Source organism: Micromys minutus (genome assembly GCF_963924665.1).
Source record: "Micromys minutus genome assembly, chromosome: 32".
NCBI classification, from domain to species: domain Eukaryota; kingdom Metazoa; phylum Chordata; class Mammalia; order Rodentia; family Muridae; genus Micromys; species Micromys minutus.
Window position 1 is genome coordinate 20,906,591 of NC_137967.1, and position 24,500 is coordinate 20,931,090.

The following is a 24,500-nucleotide window of genomic DNA, read 5'->3' on the forward strand; positions in this document are numbered from 1 at the left end:
AGCTTTAAATCTCAACGTTTGGGAGGCACAGGCAGCTGGGTGTCTGAGTTCAAGGGCAGCCTGGTCGACATAGCGAGTTCCAGGCTAGCCAGGGCTACAAAAGGAAACCCTGTCTCAAAATTAAAAAATAAAATAATAAAGATGCTGCTGGGCCCGGAACAAACACGGTACAGCTGATACTTGCTCGAGACTTGAAGATCGGGATGCCCTGTTAATAATTCAGAAAGAGCTTTGACTTACAACGTTCAAGGTTTATTTTGTTTGCTTGATAAACTACCCATTTTCCAGAAGAGTCACTGGGGCGACAGGAAATACACTTGTTCAAGGTCACACAAGTAACTGTCGGTACCCAGCTCCCGAGCAAGCTCCCGGTTGGGCAGGGTGCTGCCTTGAAGTAGCCCCACCCGCCGGAGGCATCGCAACCCAATCACTAACCCTAAATGCAGCCCGGATCTCCAAGACCCAAGAAACTTTTGCAGCCTCACAAACTTCGGGAGCAGGCGCCCTCCGCGCCTGCCCCCTCCCCCACGGCCCCCTCTCTCCTTTCTGATTGGCTACTACGAGTACAGCCTGGATACCCTCTGGTCACCTTGTCCTCCGGGCGCTCTGTGGAGGGGAGGGGGGGCGCCGCGCAGGCGCGTCAGGAGTGCCTTTGGGGCCCGCGCTTTACGACACTTGTGCGGCAGCGGCGGCGGTCACTCGGCACTCCTTCGCGACGGTTCGGCCTGGTGCCGCGAGCGGCCGTTGCCAGGGTGGGGGTCGCTTTGCGGCATGGCGATGGCGGAAGGCGAGCGGACTGAGTGTGCTGAGCCCCCTCGCGACGAACCCCCGGCCGATGGCTCTCTGAAGCGGGCAGAGGAGCTCAAGACACAAGCCAACGACTACTTCAAAGGTGCGTCCGACCCGGACCTGGGTGAGGGAGGGTGGACAGCGGCCCAGGCCGTGGGGGTGCCAGGCCCCGCGGGGAACCATGGCAACGCGGAGCGGCAGTCTGGGCGCCCGGCCGGCACCACGGAGTAGCCCGGCGCGAGGAGGAGGCCCAGGATGGACGACAGACTGGGGAGAGCTACTGAGGAGTGGAGTACCGAGCAGAAGCTACTCACTGGGGAGACTGAGACAGGCGCTGCTAAGCATAGGGGACAAGCAGGGGGCCGGCATGTGAGTGCTACCAAATGTGAGACCTGGACAGAGGTGCTAAATGGTGGTCAGACCTGAAGAGGGCGCTACCAATTAGTGACATGTGTTTGGGGCAGTGATGGCGCTGCCGAGCGGGCAGGCCTGAGGTATGACCAGCTGAGGAGAGAAGGCACAGTAGAGAAAGGAATTATGGGGATGGAGGTTGATAATTATATTGGAAGGCGATTTGGGGTGATCCAAGGAAAGGAGTGTAGAGGTGGAGCAGGAACGAATAGGGTGATCCTGGGGTTAAGAGTGCGATGTGGGAGAACATGTCTCCATTCATTCTTTCAGTACACTTGTATTAAATAAGTGTCATGTGCCACGGTCCGTGCTTGGCTCCGAGGCTATATAGCAATGAATGAAACACATGACTCGGATTTAAGCAGAACCAGTCATTGCTAACTTGTGATGATCACTTTGGGTCAAAGTGACAAAGTAGGGAATACGGCTTAGAGATTGCTTTAGATGGTGAGGTCGGGGGTTTGTGGAGAAAGGCTCTTTAAGGAGAATTGGGAAAGAGTTTTACCCGTGGGCCTGACGATTCGATTGGTCTTGTGCAAAGACCCTGGGGTGGAGAATGAATGAAAACAAACTGACTTAGTTGGAGCTCGGGCAAGTGATATGAAGGGAAGACTAATACAAGATAAGATTAGGATAAGAGGTCAGAGCATGCAAAATCTGTGAAGTTACAAAGACGAGTTTTGGGTTTCCTCAGCTGTCTGAAAAAGGACATTGAGTAGGTGGATGGGCCAGTCTGGACTGAAGACAATATGGGGTGTAACCAGCCTATGGTTGGAGGCACCCTGGGAATGAATGAAGTCACCCAAGACTGGGATCCAGAGAGAACCTAGAATGGGGTTTTCATGTTGACAGTGGAAACGGGGCTGTTGAGGAGAAGTGACTGAGATGGAAGAGAACCCAGGAAAAGTGCCACAGGCTAAGAGAGCAAGGCTCCTCCAGAAAGAAATCCACAGGCCTGGTCACCTGGCCTCAGGCAGTGTCCGTCAGAGGTTTCGCTCCTAGATGAATGTGGTGATGTAGATGGAGCAGCTGTGGATGATAAAGAGGCTGCCAGCCCCAAAGACTCTGGCTGGTGAATGCAAGTGAGGAGTTGAAGCCCACCAGGCTCAAGTGGCTGGGCTCTGAAGAGGAATGGAGAATCGGGCAGATGGAAAGAGGGAGTAGGTGGGGGTCCCTAGGAATGCTTTTTCAGATATGGCCCAAAAGAGAAACAGACCCAGCTGTAACACATCTGGAGAGGGTGGGGAGGGTGAGAAGGATTTAGAGTCCTAGGGAAGGGTGGCTCCCATGGGGATAAGCCCAGACTTAGTGATGCATGCCTGTCATCCCAGCTTTCAGGAGGATGGTGAAGACATAGCAAGGAGAGAGCTGAGACCAGGGTTAGAGCCTTAGAGGGCCAAGTGGGTTTATAGGTGTCATCCTAACGGTGCCAAGCTGTGGAGGGTTTTAAGAGCGTGGTCCAGTTACTTTGGGTACAGGTACTGGTCCTCCCTGCTGTCCAGAGACTGGATTCAAAGGCCAGACTGGAAAGAGGAGACAGGGAGGGAAGACAGGTGAGGGGGTGGAGCCTTTGACCAGGCTGGCTGCCTGGAGAGGGGGAGGGGAGCAGGTGGCTAAGGCCCAGGATGAGTGGAGCCTGGCACCTAGTTGAGTAGGGCAGGAGTGGAGGTGGTTAGAGGGATGCAGCTACAGACAGAAGGTTCCAGCGGGCCACAGGAGGGGACTTGAGCTGTCAGCCGAGGCCTGGAGGACTAAAGCTGGTCCAGATTCATGTCTTCTAAAAGCCATGCAGGAAGCAGGGAGGCCAATACAGGCTAGAGCAGAATAGGACTCTGTAGGGGAGGGCAGAGCTTAGGGCAGGGTGGGGCTGCTAGAAGGGAGGGAAGTTAGTGGGTGTGAGAGATACTATCAGGACAGTATTCCCAGCTTTCAGGGTTTGGAAGGTTGCAGGCTGCCAACACCGGGGGACCCAGGCTGTGAATTGGTTGGAAGGCACGACCATCTTTCACTGGGTCCTGCAAAGATCAACCAGAAACCTAGCTACTGCTGCTGTGGACAAGTCAGGGAAGGAGTTAACCATCAGGAGGGACCCTTCACCATCACCCCTACCTCCCAGGTCCTGAGATTCAGGCTCTCAGGAACCTAGGGCTGGGCAGGCAGCCAGAGGGGCCTGGCCTGGAGCTGGCTTGAAGGAGCACCTTCCTGATCCAGGCCTCCCGCTACTGTGGGCAGGCAGTGGCAGGCACAGAACCCCGGGCTCAGACTATAAGGATACCAATAAAAAGAATAATTGCAGCTGGCTTTCATTGCACCCCTATGGTGGCCAGGTACTCCTGAACTGAACCACGCCTGGGGCTTTGGGGGTGGCAGGGAGCAGCTACTTTGGTTTATAGAGGAAGCCAACTCAGAGTGAAACTTCTTGCCCAGGGTCAGAGTGTGTGAGCAGAAGGCGGATATCCCCTTCCTCCCCACGTGCTCAGCTCAGCTCTCCCTGTTAGACTCATCTGGTCTCAGTGGGGAGAAGGATACCCTGTGGAGGAAAAGGGGATCTCAGGGACTTAGAAGACCCCCAGCCCCAAACATAGAAGGTCCTCTGTGTGCCCCACTGGAAGGGTTCTGTGGTCAGAGCTTAGTCCCCAGCTTAGTCAGAGTCCAAGGGAAGCAAGCCTCTGCTCTTTCTCCACCCAAGGGTCTTCATTGTCTGAGGGTGAGGGGAGTACTCATGATTCAGGGGCCTCCTCAGTGCACAGTCACAGTTGGACCCCACTGTACTGATGCTATTGCAGCAAAGGACAGCCCTAGGCTGGAGTGTGACAGTTGCTAGATGCCTTCACCTTCCCCCTCTCCCGGTGCTCCAGGGCAGACATGTGGCCCGAGGGTCTGATGCTCCAGGGGGAGGCTCTCCACCTGCACCTAAGTGCCTGCTGCACGCCCTCATCCACTTGCTGAAGTCTTCACCTCGCTGGTTGGAGTACTAACTGGCAGCCTCTGGAGCCAGGACCGAGGCACTGACATTCCAGGGAGGGTTCTTCTAAGCTGCACTGCCCACTGAATCTTTCTGCCTTTGGTGGCTTCCAGGAAGTTCTAGGTCCTGCCGTCTTAAGGTTCACAGGCCTGAGAGACAACCAGAGTGGCAGAGCTGGGGCGGTCAATTAGAGCTTCCTGAGGGGACATTTGTACCTTGTGAAGTCCAGGAAGGGCTGCCATGCTGTGCCCCAGGGCCCGCTGTCCCACCTCTGGTCTCAGTGTCTACCACCCCCTTCCTTCCTTCATCTGTCCTCCCTTAGCCACTTCCTTCCTTCCTTCCCCAGTCTTGAGGCCTGTTACTTCAAGCTCACATTTCTCCCGCAAGGCTTGACTCAGCCCCTGGGCTGTCTAAACCCTGAGCACTTTGTCACTGTTATCTGGGGTCAGATCTCACTCCTGGAGAGACCAGCAGTCCCTGGAGGGCAGGGTTATGTCCAGACAAGGCAGGAGCTTGGAGAAGGGAGATGGAGACCCTCTTCACAGCCTGTGGGTTCAGCAAACAGAATGTGACAGTCTCTGTGAGTGCTCTACAGAGCAGTGAAGTGGGGTCAGGGCAGGAACTCCCACCCCCTCTAGGCTCAGTGATAGGAGACACTCAGGTACAGAGCTGGTGTGTAAGTTGTCCAAGTACACCCAACCAAAAAGAATGGAGCCAGGCTACTTCCCAGCACTGTCCTTCCTGCCACTTGACATGTGACATCAAACATGGGCCTTCCTCCTCTGAACTTGAACCCACTCGTCTGGAGATGAGGTAATATGGCTTTCTCCCTCAGGTTGCTTGAAGGCACATACGTCCTAGGGTGCTGTGTGGTCCTGGCACATGGTACTCCAGCCTGGGCAGGTCTCAGAGGCACCTCAGTCCTTGGTTCTGTTGTTTGTTTAATAAGTCCTTGGGAGGATGGGTCAGACCTACCTCTGCCAGTACAGACTGGGACTGTGACCTTGAACTAGCTCTCTGGCTTGTGTCAGGCGAGCACCAGATGGTACTGTGCTGAGGAGACGGAAGAATACCACAGGCTGATGGAGAGCTCAGGGCCCAGCTGTGGGATGGTTCACATAAAACCTGACCTTGTGCCCTTGGCTGGGAGTTACCCCTGCCCCTCCACACTTGGACCCCTATAGGTCTAGGCCTGCTATAGTATCCTGCCCTCTGCAGTCCCTGCCCTCCTACACCAGCGGGTCTGGGTCCTCTAAAGCTGCACCTCTTTGCAGCCCTGAACATCTGGACAGACACAGGGTCGGCAGTCCCAGCTTGCCTGGCTCATCACAGCCCCAGCACTCACTCCCCAGCACACCTGCTGACCATGGGGAGACTTGGGAAAGCCTGCTGGGCTGGGCCATAGAATCTCATGGTGAATCCCAGTCTCCCCCATCCATAGGAAGGGTCCTGGCCTAGGGTGGATTCCTGCCTGCAGCAGCACAGCTTCATGCCTCTTCTCCTCCTCCACAGCCAAGGACTACGAGAACGCTATCAAGTTCTACAGTCAGGCCATCGAGCTGAACCCCGGCAATGCCATCTACTATGGCAACCGCAGCCTGGCCTACCTGCGCACCGAGTGCTATGGCTATGCACTGGGCGATGCCACACGGGCCATCGAGCTTGACAAGAAGTACATCAAAGGCTACTACCGCCGGGCCGCCAGCAACATGGCACTGGGCAAGTTCCGGGCTGCCCTGCGTGACTACGAGACGGTGAGCCGGGCCTTGGGCATGGGCCAGCTCCCGGCACCCTAGCCAGGTGGATGTGGAGGGGCAACACCAGCGGTGGGGAGGAGCCATTCTGTGTCTCCTCTGTACAAGGGCTCATTCTGACAATGGCCATGACGTCACCTTGTGCTCTGTGACCCTGTGCCATCACCTGTCCTCTCTGCCTTCTTGTGTGCCTTGGGTGGCTGCAGGAGTTTCTGCTGTGTGCATGCTGGTCAGTAATAGCTCAGCCTGTGACTGCCTGGGCTGTTGGTGATGGTGACTATAACAACAGCGGTTACTAGCAGAGACTGCAAAGACCATGGGCAGTTTGAGATTCTGGGGCAGGTGGGAGTCCATGTCACTGAGCAGGCAAGGAAAGTGACTGTAGGTGCAGAGAAGTGCTTCCAAGAACACAGAGCAGGGCAGTACCTTGTAGAGGTGCAGCCCCCACGGACATGCTTCCTGTGGAATGACAGAAGGGATCCAGAGGCTAGTTCTTCATCCCCCACTATCTACAGCTGGTGTCCTGCCCGTGTCCCTTGGTGACGAGTAGGGACCACCCGAGCATCCACTTGGGGCAGGTGTGCTCTGTGCTCCCTCACAGAGACTGGCCGGCTGAGTCTCTGGTCATGCAGAGAGGGGGTGAGATTGCCCCTCTCGTACAGGTGAGGAGGCTGAGGCTCCAGTTGAGAATGTGTCAGTGCTGGGATTGGAGCCAGAGTGGCCCTTGACTGCACTCCTCCTCCTCCAGTTAGCTGTCTGCTCAGGGGACTCTGAGTGCAGAATGGATTATTACCTATTTCCTGTACATAGCCCCTCACTGTGGACCCTCACTGTGGCACGTGCACAGGGCCCCGAGGGAGTTGGGAGCTGTCTGCAGCAGGACAGAGCTGGTCACTCAGCCTGTCCTAGGATCAAACCAAGTGAAGGTTTAGCAAAGGGTGGAAATGGGAAGAGATGAAGGAACTGACAAACGAAGCCTGTTCCCACCCTTGTCCCTTGTCCTATATGGTGACAAGCAGTGGTCACCTCCTGGGTAGCTATGGGCTCTGGTGCAGCGTCTCTGCCACTCTGGACTGAGAGAAACATCTTTCCTTTGGGTGGGGAATAGGTTCTTTTTAAAGCGTTCCCGAGGTTGGCGTCTAACTGCATTCTCTGTGAGGCTGGGGGATGGCAGACATGCTGCATCTGAGCTGGACTGCAGTCTTTGTGGGTCAGTGGTGAATGAGGAAAGTCCAGAGCCCTTTGCAGGATCTGCTTGAGGTTGAGCCACACCCAGCACCTAAATGATCAGCCCTGTGAGACCCCAGCACAAGCCTGGGTTCTCCAAGCCTGGGAGGCTGGGCTCATGGTGGCTCCTAGCCCAAGACATCCTCTTGGAAGATGCTGGAGGTCATGGAGGACATGCTCAGGCCCTGGCCTCTGGTTAGAACAGATGAGCCCATGACTCTGTCTCCTGTCTGTTTCAGCCTCGGTTTCCTCATATGGATGCAGTGGGGGTGGGGCTTAACATTGTGCTTGGGTGAATGTATCTACTGTTTAGAAAGGACACGCCTCCTGCAAGGTCACCTGGAAGGAACCCAGCTCCACAGTTGAACTGTCTGTGGCCAGCACTCCATCTTGAGCAGGAGGAAAGACAGCTTATTCTGTAAAACGCCATGTGTACCATGTGTGCGGGCACAATGTAGATGTTGTCTCCTCCCACCAGCACGTTCTTTCCATGGGCTAGAGTCAGGTGTACAGCCATAGGCACAGTGTCAGGACTGGCTCCCAGTTCTGGATGTCCAGGTTTGTGGCCGGCTCAGCTCAGACCTGGGTATATGTGTGTCTTCAAACACCTCAGGCTGGAGAGGTGGCTCAGTGGTTAACACCAGCTGCTCTTCAGGAGGTTCTGAGTTCAAATCCCAGCAACCGCATGGCGGCTCACAACCATCTGTAATGGATCTGGTGTGTCTGAAGACAACTACAGTGTACTCATGTACATAGATAAGTTAATTAAACAAAAAGCCTCAGGCCTTTCCTGCAAACAAGGGAACACATAGGCCTGCCTTGAAGTGTCACTGTGAGAGTTGAGTGCCTGGGTGCATTTGGAGAAGGCCTGCCTCCAGATTTCCTCCAAAGCCAGGGCATGATGAAGTGGACCTCTGACCCCTAGTCTGTGCTGCTGCCAGAACATGTCTGTTTGCTCTCCCGCTCAGGGCCATGCCTCGGACCCTTAGTAGTAGCCAGTCTTCCTTACTACAGGGCCATGTTACACCCCTGCACACACTTACTCCTTGCACGTGGCCCACCACTTCCTGGGTCACACCTCAGCTGGGATGACTTATGTTCTTTCCTATGCACTTAGAACACAGGTCAGCCATGCAAGCCCAGGCAAGACCTGGGAGGCTCATCCTGTGCTCAGCACCCTGCCTGAGGGTCCTGTGGGTTCTGCTTGGTTTATGAGACACTTTACCTTTGTGTTTCTTAGACCTACATTGTGACACCCCTGATAGAACGATACAGACAAAACAGGGACAGTTACACACACTCTGTAGCTGAGCACTCACATGCTGTGACAGTCATTTTATTCTCCGGGGTTCCCTGCACAGCAGCGGCCACTCTGATCCCTGATTTGCAGTGAGGAAACTGAGGTTCAGAGGTGATGTCAGTTCCCAGAGTCAGGCTCCTAACCATGCCATCTGTGCCACGTAAGTCCCTGGCACTGTCCTGGCCCCTGGGCAGGTAGCACCGATGGTATCCCGCCTGGCTTATCCCGCGGGCACTGGGTATGTCCTGGTAGGTTCACTTACTAGATAAAAGGGTGTGCTGTATAAGGCTGCCCCTTATGGGCTGTCGGCTGGAAGCCTGGCTTTTCTCTACTGTGTGGCCTTTGGGCCAAATCTTAGCGTCTATCTATGCCCTACAGGTGAACCCTAATAACCTGTTGGTTCTTGCTGGTCTGTACCTTCTAGCCGTTCTGATGAATGGGGCACTGTGTTTGGCACCCACAGCAGGCCCGAATGACTGAAGTGCTCTGATGGTCTGGATTGCTCCCAGGTGGAAGGAATGCAATCCTTGTGGCCAACAGAGCCATGCAGCTGAAGGTGGAACTGCCCGTGGGTCTGCTGTGAGTGTCTGATGGAGGGCACATGCCCCGAATGGCCTCTGCCATCAGTGAGTCCACGTTCCCAAACACCTGTCCCAGGGCCGAGAGTGGTGACCACCAGTGAACCCAGCTGGCAGTGCTCTTTGTTGCACTTTTTTTCAATGCTAAGGATAAAACTTGGGGCTGTGCAAGCACTTTACAGCTGAGCCACGCCCCCAGCCCCTCACTGGGGGATTCTAGACAGGGGCTGTACCACTGAGCCACGCCCCCAGCCCCTCACTGGGGGATTCTAGGCAGGGGCTCTACCACTGAGCCACGCCCCCAGCCCCTCACTGGGGATTTTAGACAGGGGCTCTACCACTGAGCCATGCCCCCAGCTCCTCACTGGGGGATTCTAGGCAGGAGCTCTACCACTGAGCCACGCCCCCGGCCCCTCACTGGGGGATTCTACGCAGGGGCTCTACCCTTTACCCCTGAGCCACACTCCCATTCTGTTCCTTGTGGGGTTTTTTGTTTGTTTGTTTGTTTTTTTATTTAATATTTATTTGCTTTTATGACTACATTACTGATGGCTGTGAGCCACCATGTGGTTTCTGGGAATTGAACTCAGGACCTTGGAAGAGCAGTCAGTGCTTTTAACTGCCAGCCCTCTTTGTGTTTTTATAAAACCCCTAATCCTATCAAGGGGACCTAACCTCATAACCTCATCTAATCATATTTACCTCCCAAATATTAAGCATGTGCTACAAAGCTGTACCTTCTGTCCCTGAAGATATCAATGTTTTAAAACATCTCATTTCTTCAGAAGTATGGTAGATCTTGTGCACCTTGTCCAGATCCTAGTTTCACCCAATGAAGTGTCCACAGGAGCCATTGGATGTCACAGAACACTGCCACAGATGCAGTCCACAGAAAGGGTATTGCTTATGGCTTGTTTTTTTTTTTTTTTGGTTTTTTTTTTTTTTCTGTTTTCTTTTTTAACATGAGTACACTGTAGCTGTCTTCAGACACACCAGAAGAGGGCATCAGAACCCATACAGATGGTTGTGAGCCACCATGCAGTTGCTGGGATTTGAACTTAGGACCTCTGGAAGAGCAGTCAGTGCTCTAACCACTGAGCAATCTTTCTGGTCCCCTTTTTTTTTTTTTTTTTTTTGAGAGCCTGGCTTACTGTGTTAACCAGGCTGGCCATGAACTCCTAGGTTCAAACCATTCTCCTGCCTGGGCTTCCAGAATCACATGAATATTGGACACATTACTGCACCTGGCTTCAGATGCCACCTTTAAAGACCTGTTGGTGGGTTCGGTTTGGTGGTGCATGTCTGTGATCCTAGAACTTGTGAGACACAAGTTGTAGGCTAGCAAATCACTGAGTTCCAAGCCTGCCTGGGCTACATTGCGAGACCCTGTCTCACATAAAAGAGAGAAAATGTCTGGCATTGGCACCAAGTTCTGATGCGTTGGGCCTCTGAAGGGCCCTGTAGTGTGAAACAAATACCCTTCCCAGGAGAGGAGCTTGGTAAGGCCATCTTTCTCTCAGTCAGACCTAACACTCATCACCGCTGGCGGAGCAGGCCTTGCATTCGAGTGCTTGCCTGCCACAGCTGGGTCAGGGGTGGGCCCAGCAGTACTCTCACAGACCAGCCTTCTATGGGGTGCTAGCACCCTTCCCTATTTAACTCTGCCTCTGTCCTGAGTGAGAGGTGGCAGGAGGGGGCACTGCCCCGTGTGAGTGCTGCCAGTAATCCACAGTAACCACAGTGCACAGAACCCTGGGCTACTAACTTTACCGCTGTCTAGTAGGGACTGTGCTGCCCACCCTATAGAGCTGTAGAGAGTCAGTGAGTAGTGTCACTCGCCATGGTGACAGCACCTAGCTCCATCTTTCTCCTTAGTGTGTAGCCGACCTGAAAACACATCCATCTCCTAGGAATTAATTGCTGCCCTTTCTTCCTTTATGAGACATTTATTCTCTGCTGAGGACACAGCTCTGTCCCTAGCCTTGGGCTTCCTGGGGAGAAGAGCAGAAAGGAGGTTAGATTTAAAAGTGAAATGTGTGGGCAAAGGCAGCATGAGCAAAAAGCCTGGACTGCAGGAGAGCTGGCGTCCTGGAAACCCGTGAGAGGCAGTACCAGGCTACAGAAGATAGGGTGGGCCTCGAGGGCCAGGCCTGGAGCCATGTGGACTTTATCTTGGGAAGTGGAGAGCGCCTGGCCTCCCTGCCTCTCCCTGGGAAGGACTCCAGGGCCTGCCTAAAGCTGGCAGCCCTTGAGCTTGATGCCACACCCACACCCAGTAGAGCTGTCTGGCAGATGGCCCAGCATAGGCTTGCCTAGCCTGCTATTGGCCAAGCACCTGCAGGGAGAAGCCGTTGTCTTCGCTTAGGCTCTGACTCACTCAGCCACCTAGCTTTGGGGGTGGGGGAGTATTCTGAGGACCAGCCCCAGGACTTCCTTCTCTGTCTAATAGCATGGAAGCTGTGGGGAATCCAATCTTAGGGTGGCTATGTAGGCCAGCAGGTGAGTGACAAACAAGGGGGTACAACACACGTCTACTTACCTCATATAGGGAACCCACACAGACCAAAGTTTAGATACCACCAAAGTCCAACGGGGTGAAGCAGTGGGTTTTATTGGGGTTATTTACGGGAGAATGGGCAAGGGGTTATCTACAGTAGGAGCAGAAATGACTCAAAGTCAAGTCATATCACCAAAGCTCACTCTAGCGTGGCTGACAGCTCACAAGGCTTAGAGACTGGACCACACTGCACAGCATACAGGCGCTCAGCGTTTCGGAGACTGTCCTCTCCAAGTGACTCAGTCTAAACATCTTCCAGGCACCTCAACTGGTCTGTTTCTTCTAGGCAGCTGGTTTGGTCTTGGTCTTCTTTGTAGCGTGGCTACTCTTGGCAGTCCTCATCGATTACTCTGGCGGGAAAGGCTTAGCGAATCCAGTCAGTTTCAGGGACTTCCTGAAAGCTATTTTGAGTTGTTTACCTCTCTGGTTCAAGGCCTTCCCTATAGGATGGAACGTTTCAGTCTCGGAGGAATCTGTTAAACAATAGGACATCAAACAAATCAGTTACAGTTCTGGAAACCCAAGCAGAGGCTCAGGGATGTCTGCTGCCCAGGGCCTCACTCCATAGCTCAGACTAGCCTGGTGTTCACAGTCCCCCTGCTTCTGTCTCCCAAGTGCTGAGATTGTAAACATGCAGCACCAGGCCCAGCTCTGTCTTCGGAGCAAGCAGGGCTCCTTTACTACTGTGGCGCAAAGCCGCACACCCACAGCTGACTATTGGACATTTTAAAAGTGCTCCCTAGTTTATTTACAGCTTTCCAGGGAGACTCTGTTGCCAGTGTCCCCTCCTGGAGGAGAAAGTGAGGCCAGCTAAGGTAGCCCAGGCTCCTCCATCATCACTGGCTAAGCTGGGACTTGAGCGTGTCTTCTATCCCCATTACCAGAGAAAACAGGAAAATTGAAGCCCCAGTCTCCAAAATAAGCCCCAGGGAAAGCGAGCTGCTGACTGCCACCTCCAGAGCCCCTCCAGCAGACCTCCACTTCACAGATCAGGACACTAAGGTGCAGAGTCCAGGCTGTTGTAAGATTCTAGCGTCACCCACAAGCTGCGCTGGGAACCTGAGGCCTGTGTGTTTGGGGGACACCTGTGGTTTTAGCAGGGTCAGGGGTGTTTAGTGAGAGCCCCTGATTGCGCTAAAGCCACCCTGTGGGGCAGCTCTGCTATGCTTGGTGTGGGGGTGTAAAAACTTAGTCCTAGGTGACACAGGTCCAGGGTTGCCCTGCTAGATGAGGTAGCCCCTGGGTGGTCTGACTCAGCCCAGGACAGTGCAGGCCCGTGAGATCACAGTGCCCCAGTGGCTCCGCTGGGATAAGTGGCTGGCCTTCCAGAGAGTAACACCTCCTGCCCTCCTCTTCCTGGCCAGGTGGTGAAGGTGAAGCCAAATGACAAAGATGCTAAGATGAAGTACCAGGAGTGCAGCAAGATTGTGAAGCAGAAGGCCTTTGAGAGGGCCATAGCAGGGGACGAGCACAGACGCTCTGTCGTGGACTCTCTGGACATCGAAAGCATGAGTGAGTAGGCCTGGCTGTAACTCCCGACACACTCATCCCTGCTACACTTGCTGGGTGTAGGCAAGATTTCAGAGGACATCTGACAATGTAGTTGTCACCTGCAGCTGCTGTCTTCCATAGCCACCCATTCCATCTCAGTCTATCACACTCCTCCCTCTCCATCACACTCCTCCCTCTCCATCACACTCCTCCCTCTCCATCACACTCCTCCCTCACTCTCCATTACACTCCTCCCTCCCTCTCTATCACAGTCTTCCCTCTCCATCACACTTCTCCCTCTCCATCACACTCCTCCCTCTCTCTCTATCACACTCCTCCCTCTCTCTCTATCACACTCCTCCCTCTCTCTCTATCACACTCCTCCCTCTCCCTCACAGTCCTCTCTCTCCATCTAAATCATAACAGTGGGAATGATTAAGCTCAGGGTGTCAGAAGTTTTCCTTTGTCACATCCTAACAGTCACCCTGCCCTGGCCCCTTCCCTTCTGGTTAGGCTCAGGGTGCGTGGTGCCAGATGTGTTGGTTCTCTTTCCCCACCGTGTCCTATGGGCGAGCAGCCTTATTACTCACTTTCACCCTTGATTTTTGCCTGATGGCGTGTGGACATCACCTGCCCCCATCAGGTCCTGAAGAATTCAGGCATAAGGTTTATAATGCCATGCCTAAGACTCCCCCAGGTTCCAGTGCTCTGTGACAGTGCTTCACAGTTGGAAGGGGACAAAGGAGCTAAGATGGGGAAAGAGAAGGGACAACACTGGGATCATTGTGGCATCTTTCTCTCTTCACAAGCTGTGTCCTCTCTACCCCATCTTCCAGATAACAGGTGGATCCAGGCACATACTCCTTTAGATTTTCTCATGTGTGCAAGTCCAGGGTTTATCTGTATTGGGACGGGGACATAAAGGATCTCATTCTAGTCTAGGCTGGCCTCAAACTCATGGTTGTTCTCCTGCCTCAGCTTTCCAAGTGCCGGGCTCATCTTAAGCACTTAGTCCTTTGGGTGCTTGTTCCTTTTCTCTGGTGAACTGGCTCTAAGGAGCATGTTTCTCTGACACAAGCATATGTTAAGAGCAATCTCTGGAGGCAGTGTCAGTGTTGAGTCTTGTCACAACCCATTTGTAGTCCCCTGAGGCCACCAGCATCACCCTGACTCACCAGCTGTTCCAGGAGTTCACCCACAGGACTACCCCACAGCAGTCAAGCTGCACTTGAGGACATGTCTAGACTCTGCAGTGCTGCAGCTCCTGCGTCCGTTCTGTTTCTACGGTCTCAGTTCTTACTGCTTTGTTTTAGTGACTGCTGCTCCAAGTAATGTCAGACCAAATGTCTCACTGTAATCTCTTAGAAATATCGAACATTTCCAAACGGGTCAATGTAGCAAATTTTTGTGGACTGCCTTGATGTTTGGGTTTTGGCAGAGGCTCCTTGCCTCATTCTTGGCTTTGTTTGTGCGTGCACGTGAGGTGAGTGTGGGTGTGTTTGTGTGTGCACGTTGAGGGCTCACACCATGGCTTGTGGAAGCCCAGCTCTCTCCAGTTCTCCCCTTCCACGTAGGTCCTGGGGATCAAACTCGGCTGTCAGGTTTGGTGTCAAGAGTCTTTGTTTGCCTACGGAGCCATCTTGCCAGTCCCTGCTCTTCGTTTTCTTTATCCATCTTTTCTCTCTGTGAAGCTCAAGAAGCCCTCAGACTCAAGGTCCTCCTGCCTCCGCCTTCCAAGTTTAAGGATTGCTTGCATGTACCAGCACACTCTGTCTTATTTTCTTAATAACCCTAAGTACAGCCCCCTGCCTGTGATGAGCTCTTCCCTCTTCATCTATGTTCTTGCTCATTTGCTTGATGTTTTTAGTGGCCTCTCTTAGACCTGTAAGGGGAAGTGGGCCCCAAATCTAGCAGAGATTCTGAATTGATTTGGGTTTTGTGGCAGTTAATTTCCATGGGCAGAGAGGGTCTGCATAAGAAACATATCAGCTGCATCTCTGGGGTGTTCTTCCCCTCAGCACTGATGGGAGAGGAAGGCACCCCATATAAGGTGAGCAGACAGTACAGTAGCTTGTGGTCAGCCAGGCAAGCTGCTCCTGGGGAGTAACCCTGGCATATCTGGGGTGTGTGCGGCCATTTGCATAGAAGTCTGCCTTAGTTTCTTTTCCTATTGCTATGATAAAATGCAGTGACGTAAAGAAAAGGGGGTGTTGGCACACAGTTTAAAGAGTACAGTTCATGTCAGGGAAGCCAGAGCAACAGCAGCTTAAAACACTGATCATATTGCCCTCATAATAAGGAAGCAGAAAGATGAATTTATGTAGCCACTGCTGCTTGGCTCTTTTATTCTTAGCACGGTCTAGGGTTCCAGCCAGGGAATGGTGCCACCCACAGTGGGCAGGTCTTCCCACCTCAGTAAATCAAGATAATCCTGCTACAAACATGCCCAGCTACCCATCTCCTGGGTGATCCTGACTCTGTCCAGTTACAGTAACTAACACTAACCATCACAGAGCCCGGTGTGTCTGTCTGCTCTGCACCATTCTGAGCCAAAGCCTCTCAGACACACTGCCGTGAGGCTCCTTGGGAATCTGATGAAGGAGTCGCACACAACCCTTTACCCTCAGGCTCAGGCTCTCAGAAGTGTTTTTGATCTTCCCTGTGGCCCTTTTTTTCACTTTTGGTGACCACAGAGGTCCTGGAGGCGCTGTCTGTTGTCCCTGTGTGACTTTCCCCTGGCTGCTATTGGAGGCTAAAAAGTTGGTCTTGAGCCAACATCAGACCCTGCACTCTCTGCTGCAGTTTTAGCCATCTTAAGGATGGCTTTGGCCAAGAGATTGAGCGGTTCACATTTCCTTGGTGAGCTGGCACCTTTAGTGAGAACACGGCACAGCTGTGACCCTGTACCTGAAGCCCCAGAAGTTGTAGCCCTTACTTTCCCCTTACCTTGTTCCTTCCTTCTCTGCCACATTTCTGTGAGCCACAGCCGTCCTAGCAAATCCTACTTTTGTAACACTGGTGCTGACGTGTAGATGTATCAGCAGAGCACGTTGGTTTTCCCCGTCTTTCCCAGGAGTCTACACAGACTGTATCCGGATTTCTCTCACCAGTAACCAGACCCTCCAGTCTGCACATTGCTGATTCACATCAGTTCTGACAAGCTGAGGCACAGCCCCAAGCCAACACCCCACTGCCCCTACCCTTTCCCCCCACCCCACCCCACCCCCACTTCTGAAAATACATTCATTGATAATCATGTTGTGTGAGTATGTGTGTGTGATGGTGTTTGTGCAGAGCCTGCCACCTCCACAGTGATGCTTGTTCAAAGATCCAAATTTGTTTTGCCCGTGCCTCTGACCCATTGGGTGTGAATCAGCTCTCACAATCTGCTCTTCAGGTTCCATTAGTTGAGTGACTCACAGAATCCACAACGGTTCTGTCTCTCTCTCTTTTTAGATTTATTTATTTTATTTATATGAGTACACTGTAGTTGTCTTCAGACACACCAGAAGAGGGCATCAGATCTCATTACAGATGGTTGTGAGCCACCATGTGGTTACTGGGATTTGGACTCAGGACTTCTAGAAGAGGAGTCAGTGCTCTAACCACTGAGCCATCTCTCCTGACCCTTCACAAGGGTTCTTACCAGTCTGTTATACAGTCTACAAATGAAAAACTTCAGAGGGAAGGCACGTGGGCATGAGAACTGCCCTCCAGCAACCTCCATTGGTTCTACTGTCTAAGTCCTAGACTCAGGAGCTCCCAGAGGCCTGCCTTTGCCTCAGAGTCTTTCCAGAGGCTTCATTACATAGGCATAGACGCTGGGTTAGACCTAGCCGTTGCTTAACACTGAGGAGCCAGGAGTTGATGGAGAAACCAGCTGTATTTGAAGACCTGCCTCCTAAGAATGTGGCAGGAGCTAGCATGTCTGTCTGTCTCCCAGGCACACCCACTTGAGGAACTTGGGTTCACAAGGGGTTTATCTAGGATAGGATGCCACATGTAGGATAGGGCCGCCATCATTCGGCGTGAGTATCTTCACAGTGGACTTGACTTTCTGGAGCCACCGTGCCCACTGATTTCTAAATAGACACATGACTGCCATGTCCCCTCCGTGCTGTGTACTGCTGATGCTCAGGACGAGGGAGGAGGAGCTCACATTCCGATGTCACCTGAAGGCTAACAGGTGCTCTGGGCTCTGAATCTGAAGAGATTATTTAGCAGTCACCCCTTAGCCACTGCTAATTGTTTTGAATGTGGGGCAAAGGGAGGGGAACCAGCTCCCCAAAGGACAGTTGCCAAAGCAAGAAGCCACTGCTTAGAACTGGCCAGGGATTGCAGGATTGTGGGTTGATCCTAAGATCCAGGAGCACCTCAGTACCCTGGGAAGCTTCATTGCCCAATAATCTCTTACCCCCGCCTCAGGGCCAGGTCCACTTCCTGCCCCTCCATGGCTGAAGCCTCTAACTAACCCCCTTGTCCACACACCAGCCATTGAAGATGAGTACAGCGGGCCCAAGCTTGAGGATGGCAAAGTGACAATCACCTTCATGAAAGACCTCATGCAGTGGTACAAGGAGCAGAAGAAACTGCACCGGAAGTGTGCCTACCAGGTAACATCCTCCTTGCCACGCCCACCTGCGACCTGGAAATGGCCCTGCGGCTGCCAGCCCTCCTTGGACAGGGCAGTGCGCTGGGCACCATGCTCAGGGCTACACCATCCTCATCTAATACCACAGCACTTGGGGATGTCGGGCAGCGTTTAGAAGACTGCCCAGGCACAGAGGGGAGACCTTGGAAGGCATAGGAGAGGGAACTTGTTGAAGAGTGTGGCTGGCTCAAGTTGGGGACAGGAGGAAAAGAGGACATGCGTGGTCAGGACAGGTCTCAGATAATAGGAGTCATCTCTATGACAGAAGGAGCCGCGGGCGGTGTAGTCCAGGCTTCCCGGTAGCTCCCAGGCAACTGAGGCTTTCCCTGGGGCTCTGAAGGGAGCGGCTTGTACTCCCGCCCCAGCCACACTTACAGCCAGCCCTGTTTTCCAGATCCTAGTACAGGTGAAAGAAGTCCTCTGTAAGCTAAGCACGCTGGTGGAAACCACGCTGAAAGAGGTGCGTCTTGGGCTGTGGGTGCAGGGTGGAGGGTGCATGTGAGCAGGGCAGGGGGGAGCAGTCAGGAGGTCCCCCAGCTCAGTACCTCAAAAACCCACCTGTGCAGCCTTCCCTCCTCTCCCTCTCTGTTCATCACCCCTCCCATGTCTGCCTTCCTCATGTGTGTCCCCTGTGTCTTGCATGGTTTTTCTTGGTCTGTTGTGACCTCTCACCCCTCATTCCCCTCTGCCCCCTCCCCACATCTCTCTCTGGGCCCCTCCCTCTCCGGTGGCCTCTTTTCTTTCAGACAGAGAAGATTACAGTGTGCGGGGACACCCATGGCCAGTTCTATGACCTCCTCAACATATTTGAGCTCAACGGTTTACCCTCAGAGACCAACCCCTATGTATCCTCAGCACTACCTCATGTGGACTGGTGGGCCCCACCAGGGAAGAACATAGGGACCTCATCTTACTGATACCAGAGTGGCCTATAGGTCCAGGCCCGGCTTCTCTCTCATGTGCTACAAGGTGCCGCACAGACAGCACTGACCCTGCCCACCTGCCCACCCAGCCCCGCACTCCAGCAGGCCATCTCTCCTGCTTTCTTCCTTCATCTGTACCATGGGGTGATAGGGCCTTCCTCACAGAGTTGGGGGGTGGTAAGCAGGGTGCTATTTTGCCTCTGGGTGGTTGTTTTGTTTGAGGCTCTCCTGCTGGTCTTGAGCTTCTGGCCTCCCGCGTCCTTTATGCTAGGATTGTCCTAGGATTGTCGGCATGGCCACCACACCCAGTTGATGCAATGCTGGGCGTGGAACTGAGCCTGTGTTGTGTTTGGCATCCCCTCCACCCACTGAGCGCTCCCCAGCCTTTACTCACATGTTTGAATGGGATAGTTTCCTGTGCTTAGCCTCTGTGTAGGGTTCCTAGGCTGTGTTTGGGAGGTAGGTCCTGTCCCCTATAGTTTGAGGACTGCTCTCTGGGAACAGCTGGCTGCCTCTGTTCTGCCTTTGGCTCCCCTAGACAGGTGAAGTTGGGTCTTGGTGCCATCCTGGGAAGCTTGAGTTCAAAGATAGGCCAGGGGAACACCCCCCATGGAGATACTGATAGGAGCCTTGGAGCCACTGGTTCAGGACTGACTGTCCTCCTGGCCCATCTGCCACCTGAACCACCATTTCCTTAACAAGAAAGATATTTAATGGCGACTTTGTGGACCGTGGTTCCTTCTCCGTTGAAGTGATCCTCACCCTCTTTGGCTTTAAGCTCCTGTATCCAGATCATTTTCATCTACTTCGAGGTGAGGAGGGCTTCACTTTCTCCCTAGAGTAGCAGAGCCATGCACGTGGTGAATTCGGTGAGCTTGCACACGGGGCCGTGTAAGGTTGGACAGGTTGTGCACTGCCCGGCGGCACCACAAGAGGTGCAGCACTGCCATAGGCAGCTCAGTGTGGGCATTCACTGTGCCCTTTTCTAGTTCACACACAGCAGTGTGAACAGCCCCCTGGGGACACTAATGTAGCACAAAGGTCCAGCTGAGTGACGAGCTGGGCACTCATTCGCAATGTTCAGGGCAGCTGGCGTCACTGGGCAATGCCATCTTGTCCCCAGGTGTAGACCTGAGATCACCAGGTAGGTATATGATAAATACAGTAGAGACTGAGGACTCCTCCTGTTCCTCTGTTTATGGCCAGGCAACCACGAGACAGACAACATGAACCAGATCTATGGGTTCGAGGGCGAGGTGAAGGCCAAGTACACAGCCCAGATGTATGAACTCTTCAGCGAGGTGTTCGAGTGGCTGCCGCTGGCTCAGTGTATCAATGGCAAAGTGCTGGTGAGGAGTCGCAGGCCTCTCGCCATGCAGGCAGCATGCTGGTGTGGGGAGGGGGGGGAGGGGCTCCTTCCCTCACAGAGGCACGTGATTCCCCTAGATCATGCATGGAGGCCTGTTCAGCGAAGATGGTGTCACTCTGGATGACATCCGGAAGATTGAGCGGAATCGGCAGCCCCCAGACTCAGGTGAGCCTGGACCCACACAGACCTTATGTGGATGCGTGGGACTGCGCTGTGTGACACACCTGTCATTCATAGACTGTTCTCACCCCAGAGTGAGGAAGTCCCAGAGACTGTATCATTGAGGACATGGATGATGTGGGTGAACTCTGGGGTAGTGACATTTGCGCTGACACTAGAGGCAATGTTGTGCCCAGTGCAGGGGGACAGCAGGGATTGATGGGGTGGGGTGACTAGAGCTGGCCCTCAGAGGTTCCTGTTAGACATAAGGTCTGAGGCCACATCCTGAGAGCTATAGACCTTGCTAGGAACGTGGGGTTTGCTGCTGGGGCAGTGGGGAGCCACACAAGGCTTTGGACAAGAGGAGGGCCTGCTCTAAACTAGAGTGGTAAACATTCCATCCAGCAGCAGGCTTATAATGGATCGAATGAGAGCGACAGGAAAGGGCCCAGTTCAGTACACCCCTGTGAGACCCCACTACCCTTACCACCAACCTTGACTGTGGGGCAGGCACCTGTCTGATGAAGGCTCTGACACTCTTCCCTTCTCCCCTAGGTCCCATGTGTGACCTGCTGTGGTCAGATCCCCAGCCACAGGTGAGCCAGGGGTCTGGCTGTGGGTGTGGGCTGAGATGGGGTGGAGCCAGTCCTTCATTCACCCAGAGTCTCCTGTTCCCTTGCTCTCCCAGAATGGGCGCTCTGTCAGCAAGCGTGGCGTGAGTTGCCAGTTTGGGCCTGATGTCACCAAGGCCTTTCTGGAGGAGAATCAACTGGACTACATCATTCGCAGCCATGAAGTCAAAGCCGAGGGCTACGAGGTGGCCCATGGTGGCCGCTGTGTCACCGTCTTCTCTGCCCCCAACTATTGGTGCGTCTACCTCTCTTTGCTCAAGCCACAGGATTTATTCTGTGTGGATTATGTGTGTAGGGCTTTTGAGACAGTGTCTTACTCCAGTCTGGTGTCAGACTAACAGTGTGTTTGTTGTCTTGGCCTCCCTAGTAGTGGGATCGCAGACATGAGCCTCCAAGGCAGGTTTTGGCTTTAACTTTCATGGTGGGAAACTTCCGCCATAGGAAGGACACCTGAGATCGTGAACACCTGTGGGCCCCCAGGCGCTAGAACAAGTCGACGCTCTCCTCTCAGTATCTGTAGAGGAGGCCAAGACTTGGGGCCACATGGACTCTGTTCCAGGATAGGTGTGACCTGAGAGTGTCCTGTCGCTCTGTCCCTGTACTGTACCTCCAGCGCCAGGGTAGTATGGGATCGGGTCTCCGGGCGCTCCCATAGCTCCTTCTGCCTCTGCTTCCCACCTCTCCATGGCAATTGTGTCTCCCTCTTCCCCCTCCGCATCCCCTTCCCATCCAGATCTCCCTCTGTTTCCCACCTTCTCATAGTCTCCAGCCGCAACCACACAAGCCCCTCTGCTCCTGTCCCTACAGTGACCAGATGGGAAACAAAGCCTCCTACATCCACCTCCAGGGCTCCGACCTGCGGCCCCAGTTCCACCAGTTCACAGCAGTGGTGAGTGACCTGGGGCAGGACACCGCCTGGGCGGGTGCTGTGTATGGGCGACTCCTCTGACTGTCTCTCCTCTGCCCCGGCTGCAGCCTCACCCCAACGTCAAGCCCATGGCATACGCCAACACGCTGCTGCAGCTAGGAATGATGTGAGGCTGTCTACAGCAGTAAACCAGGGCCTGCACAGCTGGATGGCCCCGCCTTCGGCCTGCTGCCCCGCCCCAGGGCAACGTTGGACCCCCTTTTACTTTGTAAAGTTTGTATTTATTCCCCTTTAGGTTGCAGAGGGGGTGGGGGCAGCGTGGGGCAGCAGACTGCAGGCTCCTGGTCAGAGGAATGAGGAATCGAGACTGGGGTTAGGGCACAGCCTGGGTGTTTGGAGGAGGGCCAGCCTGGGTAGGGGTAGGGCCGAGAGGAGGTCCTACCCCCTCACCTGCATGGCTCTTCCCCTTGTAAAGCAATAGGACCCTGCCATAGGAAGACCCCAAAAGAGGGTCATCAGGGAGGCCTCCTCCTGGTAGCCTCAGGATGGGGCAAGGCTGGGGCCCATCCCCCAGCTATTTTATGTTCTGTAATTAAATGTTAAAATAAAATAAAGTCATTATTGTAAGTCAAACCTCATCTCAAACCCACATCAGCATGTGTCCACCGTGTGCGGGCCCCTCAGGGTGGGTGCAGTGTGGTTCTGGATGCCTCACAGTGAGGTGGGCATCACAGGGACAAGAGTGACCACAGAAGCATCAGACTCGAGACCTTTGCAAGGGAAGGGCATAGTGGGTGTGGCGCAGGGAGCCTCTGGGCCCCCGGGGCTGTGCTGCTGTGCTGTGCGCTGGTGGGACAAGCCGGGATTGGGCAGCCTGGGGGCTGTTCCCTGACCTGAGAGGCCCCGGAGCCTTCAGTTCAGCGGTGCTGGAGGGGTTTAAGAGTCCTAACCAAGAGTGTGGCCAGCGGGTGTGGCTGGGGTCTATTTCCAAGTTGGAGAGTGGATTATACTCAACTTCTCAGAAAATTCTGTAGTCCCCAGTGCTCTGTGTAAACCCCGGCAACTTGTAGGACTGTCCCCGTCTATAGCAGGTGCTTTTCTCCACACTGCAGGGCATCTGACTGTGTGGAGTCCTTCAGGAAAGGCAGTGTGGCCCCACTGGGTCAAGACTGCAAGAGCTTTCATGGCCAGCCTCTCACATGCTAGGGCAGAAGGCAGAGCGAGCAGAGCTCCGGCAGGGTCAGCTAGTAATGTTGAAGGCCCACCCTTAGAGCCCTGCATCCTCTAGCTAAGTCGTGTGCTTAATAAGTTCTACTTTCAAAGTCGTCCAACTTGGATCCCTTGCAGAATTGGGTACAGTTGCCCTCTGACCTCACACATGCTGTAGTTGGCTTGCCCTACCCCAAGTAATAACATGTAGCTTTTTTTAGTTCAGCTACTAAGTTTCTCCATATGTTTGTTCAAACCATGAGTTTCCCATGGTTTTCTGACTTTAACAACTTTCCTGATACAGAAACAGCGTCCTTTCAAGGTGCAGAACAGGGCATATGTCACCCAGTAGGGGCTGTGTGGTCCAACAGTGGCCATCTGTGCATACTGGATGGGCTAGTGAGGGCCTCAGTGGGTAAAGGTGCTTGCCTGATTTGATCCCTGGTGGGGAGGGAAGCCAACATTCCCCATGCCCTCTCCTACACACTTGTCCTCCAACCCACCTCCACACGGAGTTTGTTTTTAAATGAAGGTAGGCAAAGTTTTCCTCAAAGCTTGCTGTTTTATATCCACCTGCTGCCAGGGCCGTTAATCCGTAATTGATCCTCCCTGAAAGTCATCACGTGCCAAGGAAAGACATCCCAGACAGTTTGACTAGAACTGTGGTTCAGCCATTAAGCACTTACCCAGAATTCACCAGTAAGGGCCCGAGAGGACAGCGAAGTCCAGTGCCAAAGAATGGTTGGGAAATGAGTCTCCAAGCCAAAGCTGTAAACAGTGCAATAGGAATCCCACCTGCAGACGTCCCTCCTGTCCTCTGCCACATGGACCCTGGGGGCAGAACACAGGTGGACTTCATAGGTCAAAGAGCAGGTTCAGAAATGGGGGTGGGGTGGGAGCCGGGGGGGGGGGGGGGACGACACAGGCACTTGAGTCTGAAGCAGGAAAATCAGGAGTTAAACGTCCTCCATTGTAGAGAATGAACTTGGCTCTACCCATTCATATGTAATGGTTAAATGTGCCAGGGTCCCCTGGGTCACTCAGATAAAGACACAATTCCAGGTGTGTGACAAGGGCCTAGAGACAGAAGGTGACACATCCCTAAGTCCCTGCCAGACTAGAATCCACCACTAGGTGGTGCTCCAGGACCACAGCTAAAAACCCACCAGCGATGGGCGGCACTTACCCAGGGCACAGTGTGCAGGGTGAAGTGTGTCCAGGCCGTCCATCTCTGGGGTGGGGGAAGGGCAGTTTATACCTGTTACAAAACCCACAGAAGCCACCATTTCTATCTCACTGGTTCTGTTCTATCTCTGTTCTGTTCAAAGCTCTTCCCCAGACAGACACAGTATCATGTAACCCTGGCCGCTCAGAAACCTCCCATGTAGCAGAGGATGACTTTGAACTCTGATCCTACTATGTCTGCCTCCACAGTGCTGGTGTTTCAGGCATGCGTCACTAAGCCTGGATTTGGGGTAGCAATTGAACCCCGGGGCTTCCTGCAAGATAGCAACAACCAGGCTAGATGCTCTTACTGTGAGCATTTTTCCAGATGCGGAAATTGGCTCAGAGAGGGTGGATGACTCGCCAAGAGTCACACAGCCCTGAAATAGAAAC

General features: G+C 53.7%; 1 protein-coding gene across 1 annotated transcript; it reads left to right on the plus strand.

Moving 5' to 3' along the window:
• Positions 1-678: 678 nt before the first annotated feature.
• PPP5C (protein phosphatase 5 catalytic subunit) lies at positions 679-22,301 on the plus strand. Its single transcript, XM_080909119.1, has 13 exons — positions 679-892; positions 5,678-5,919; positions 12,946-13,093; positions 17,564-17,685; positions 18,118-18,183; positions 18,470-18,568; positions 19,353-19,458; positions 19,853-19,995; positions 20,093-20,180; positions 20,730-20,770; positions 20,863-21,041; positions 21,614-21,695; positions 21,782-22,301. The coding sequence occupies exons 1-13, from the start codon at positions 772-774 to the stop codon at positions 21,842-21,844; spliced, it is 1,500 nt and encodes a 499-aa protein (XP_080765245.1). The 5' UTR covers positions 679-771; the 3' UTR covers positions 21,845-22,301.
• The last annotated feature ends 2,199 nt before the right edge of the window (positions 22,302-24,500 follow it).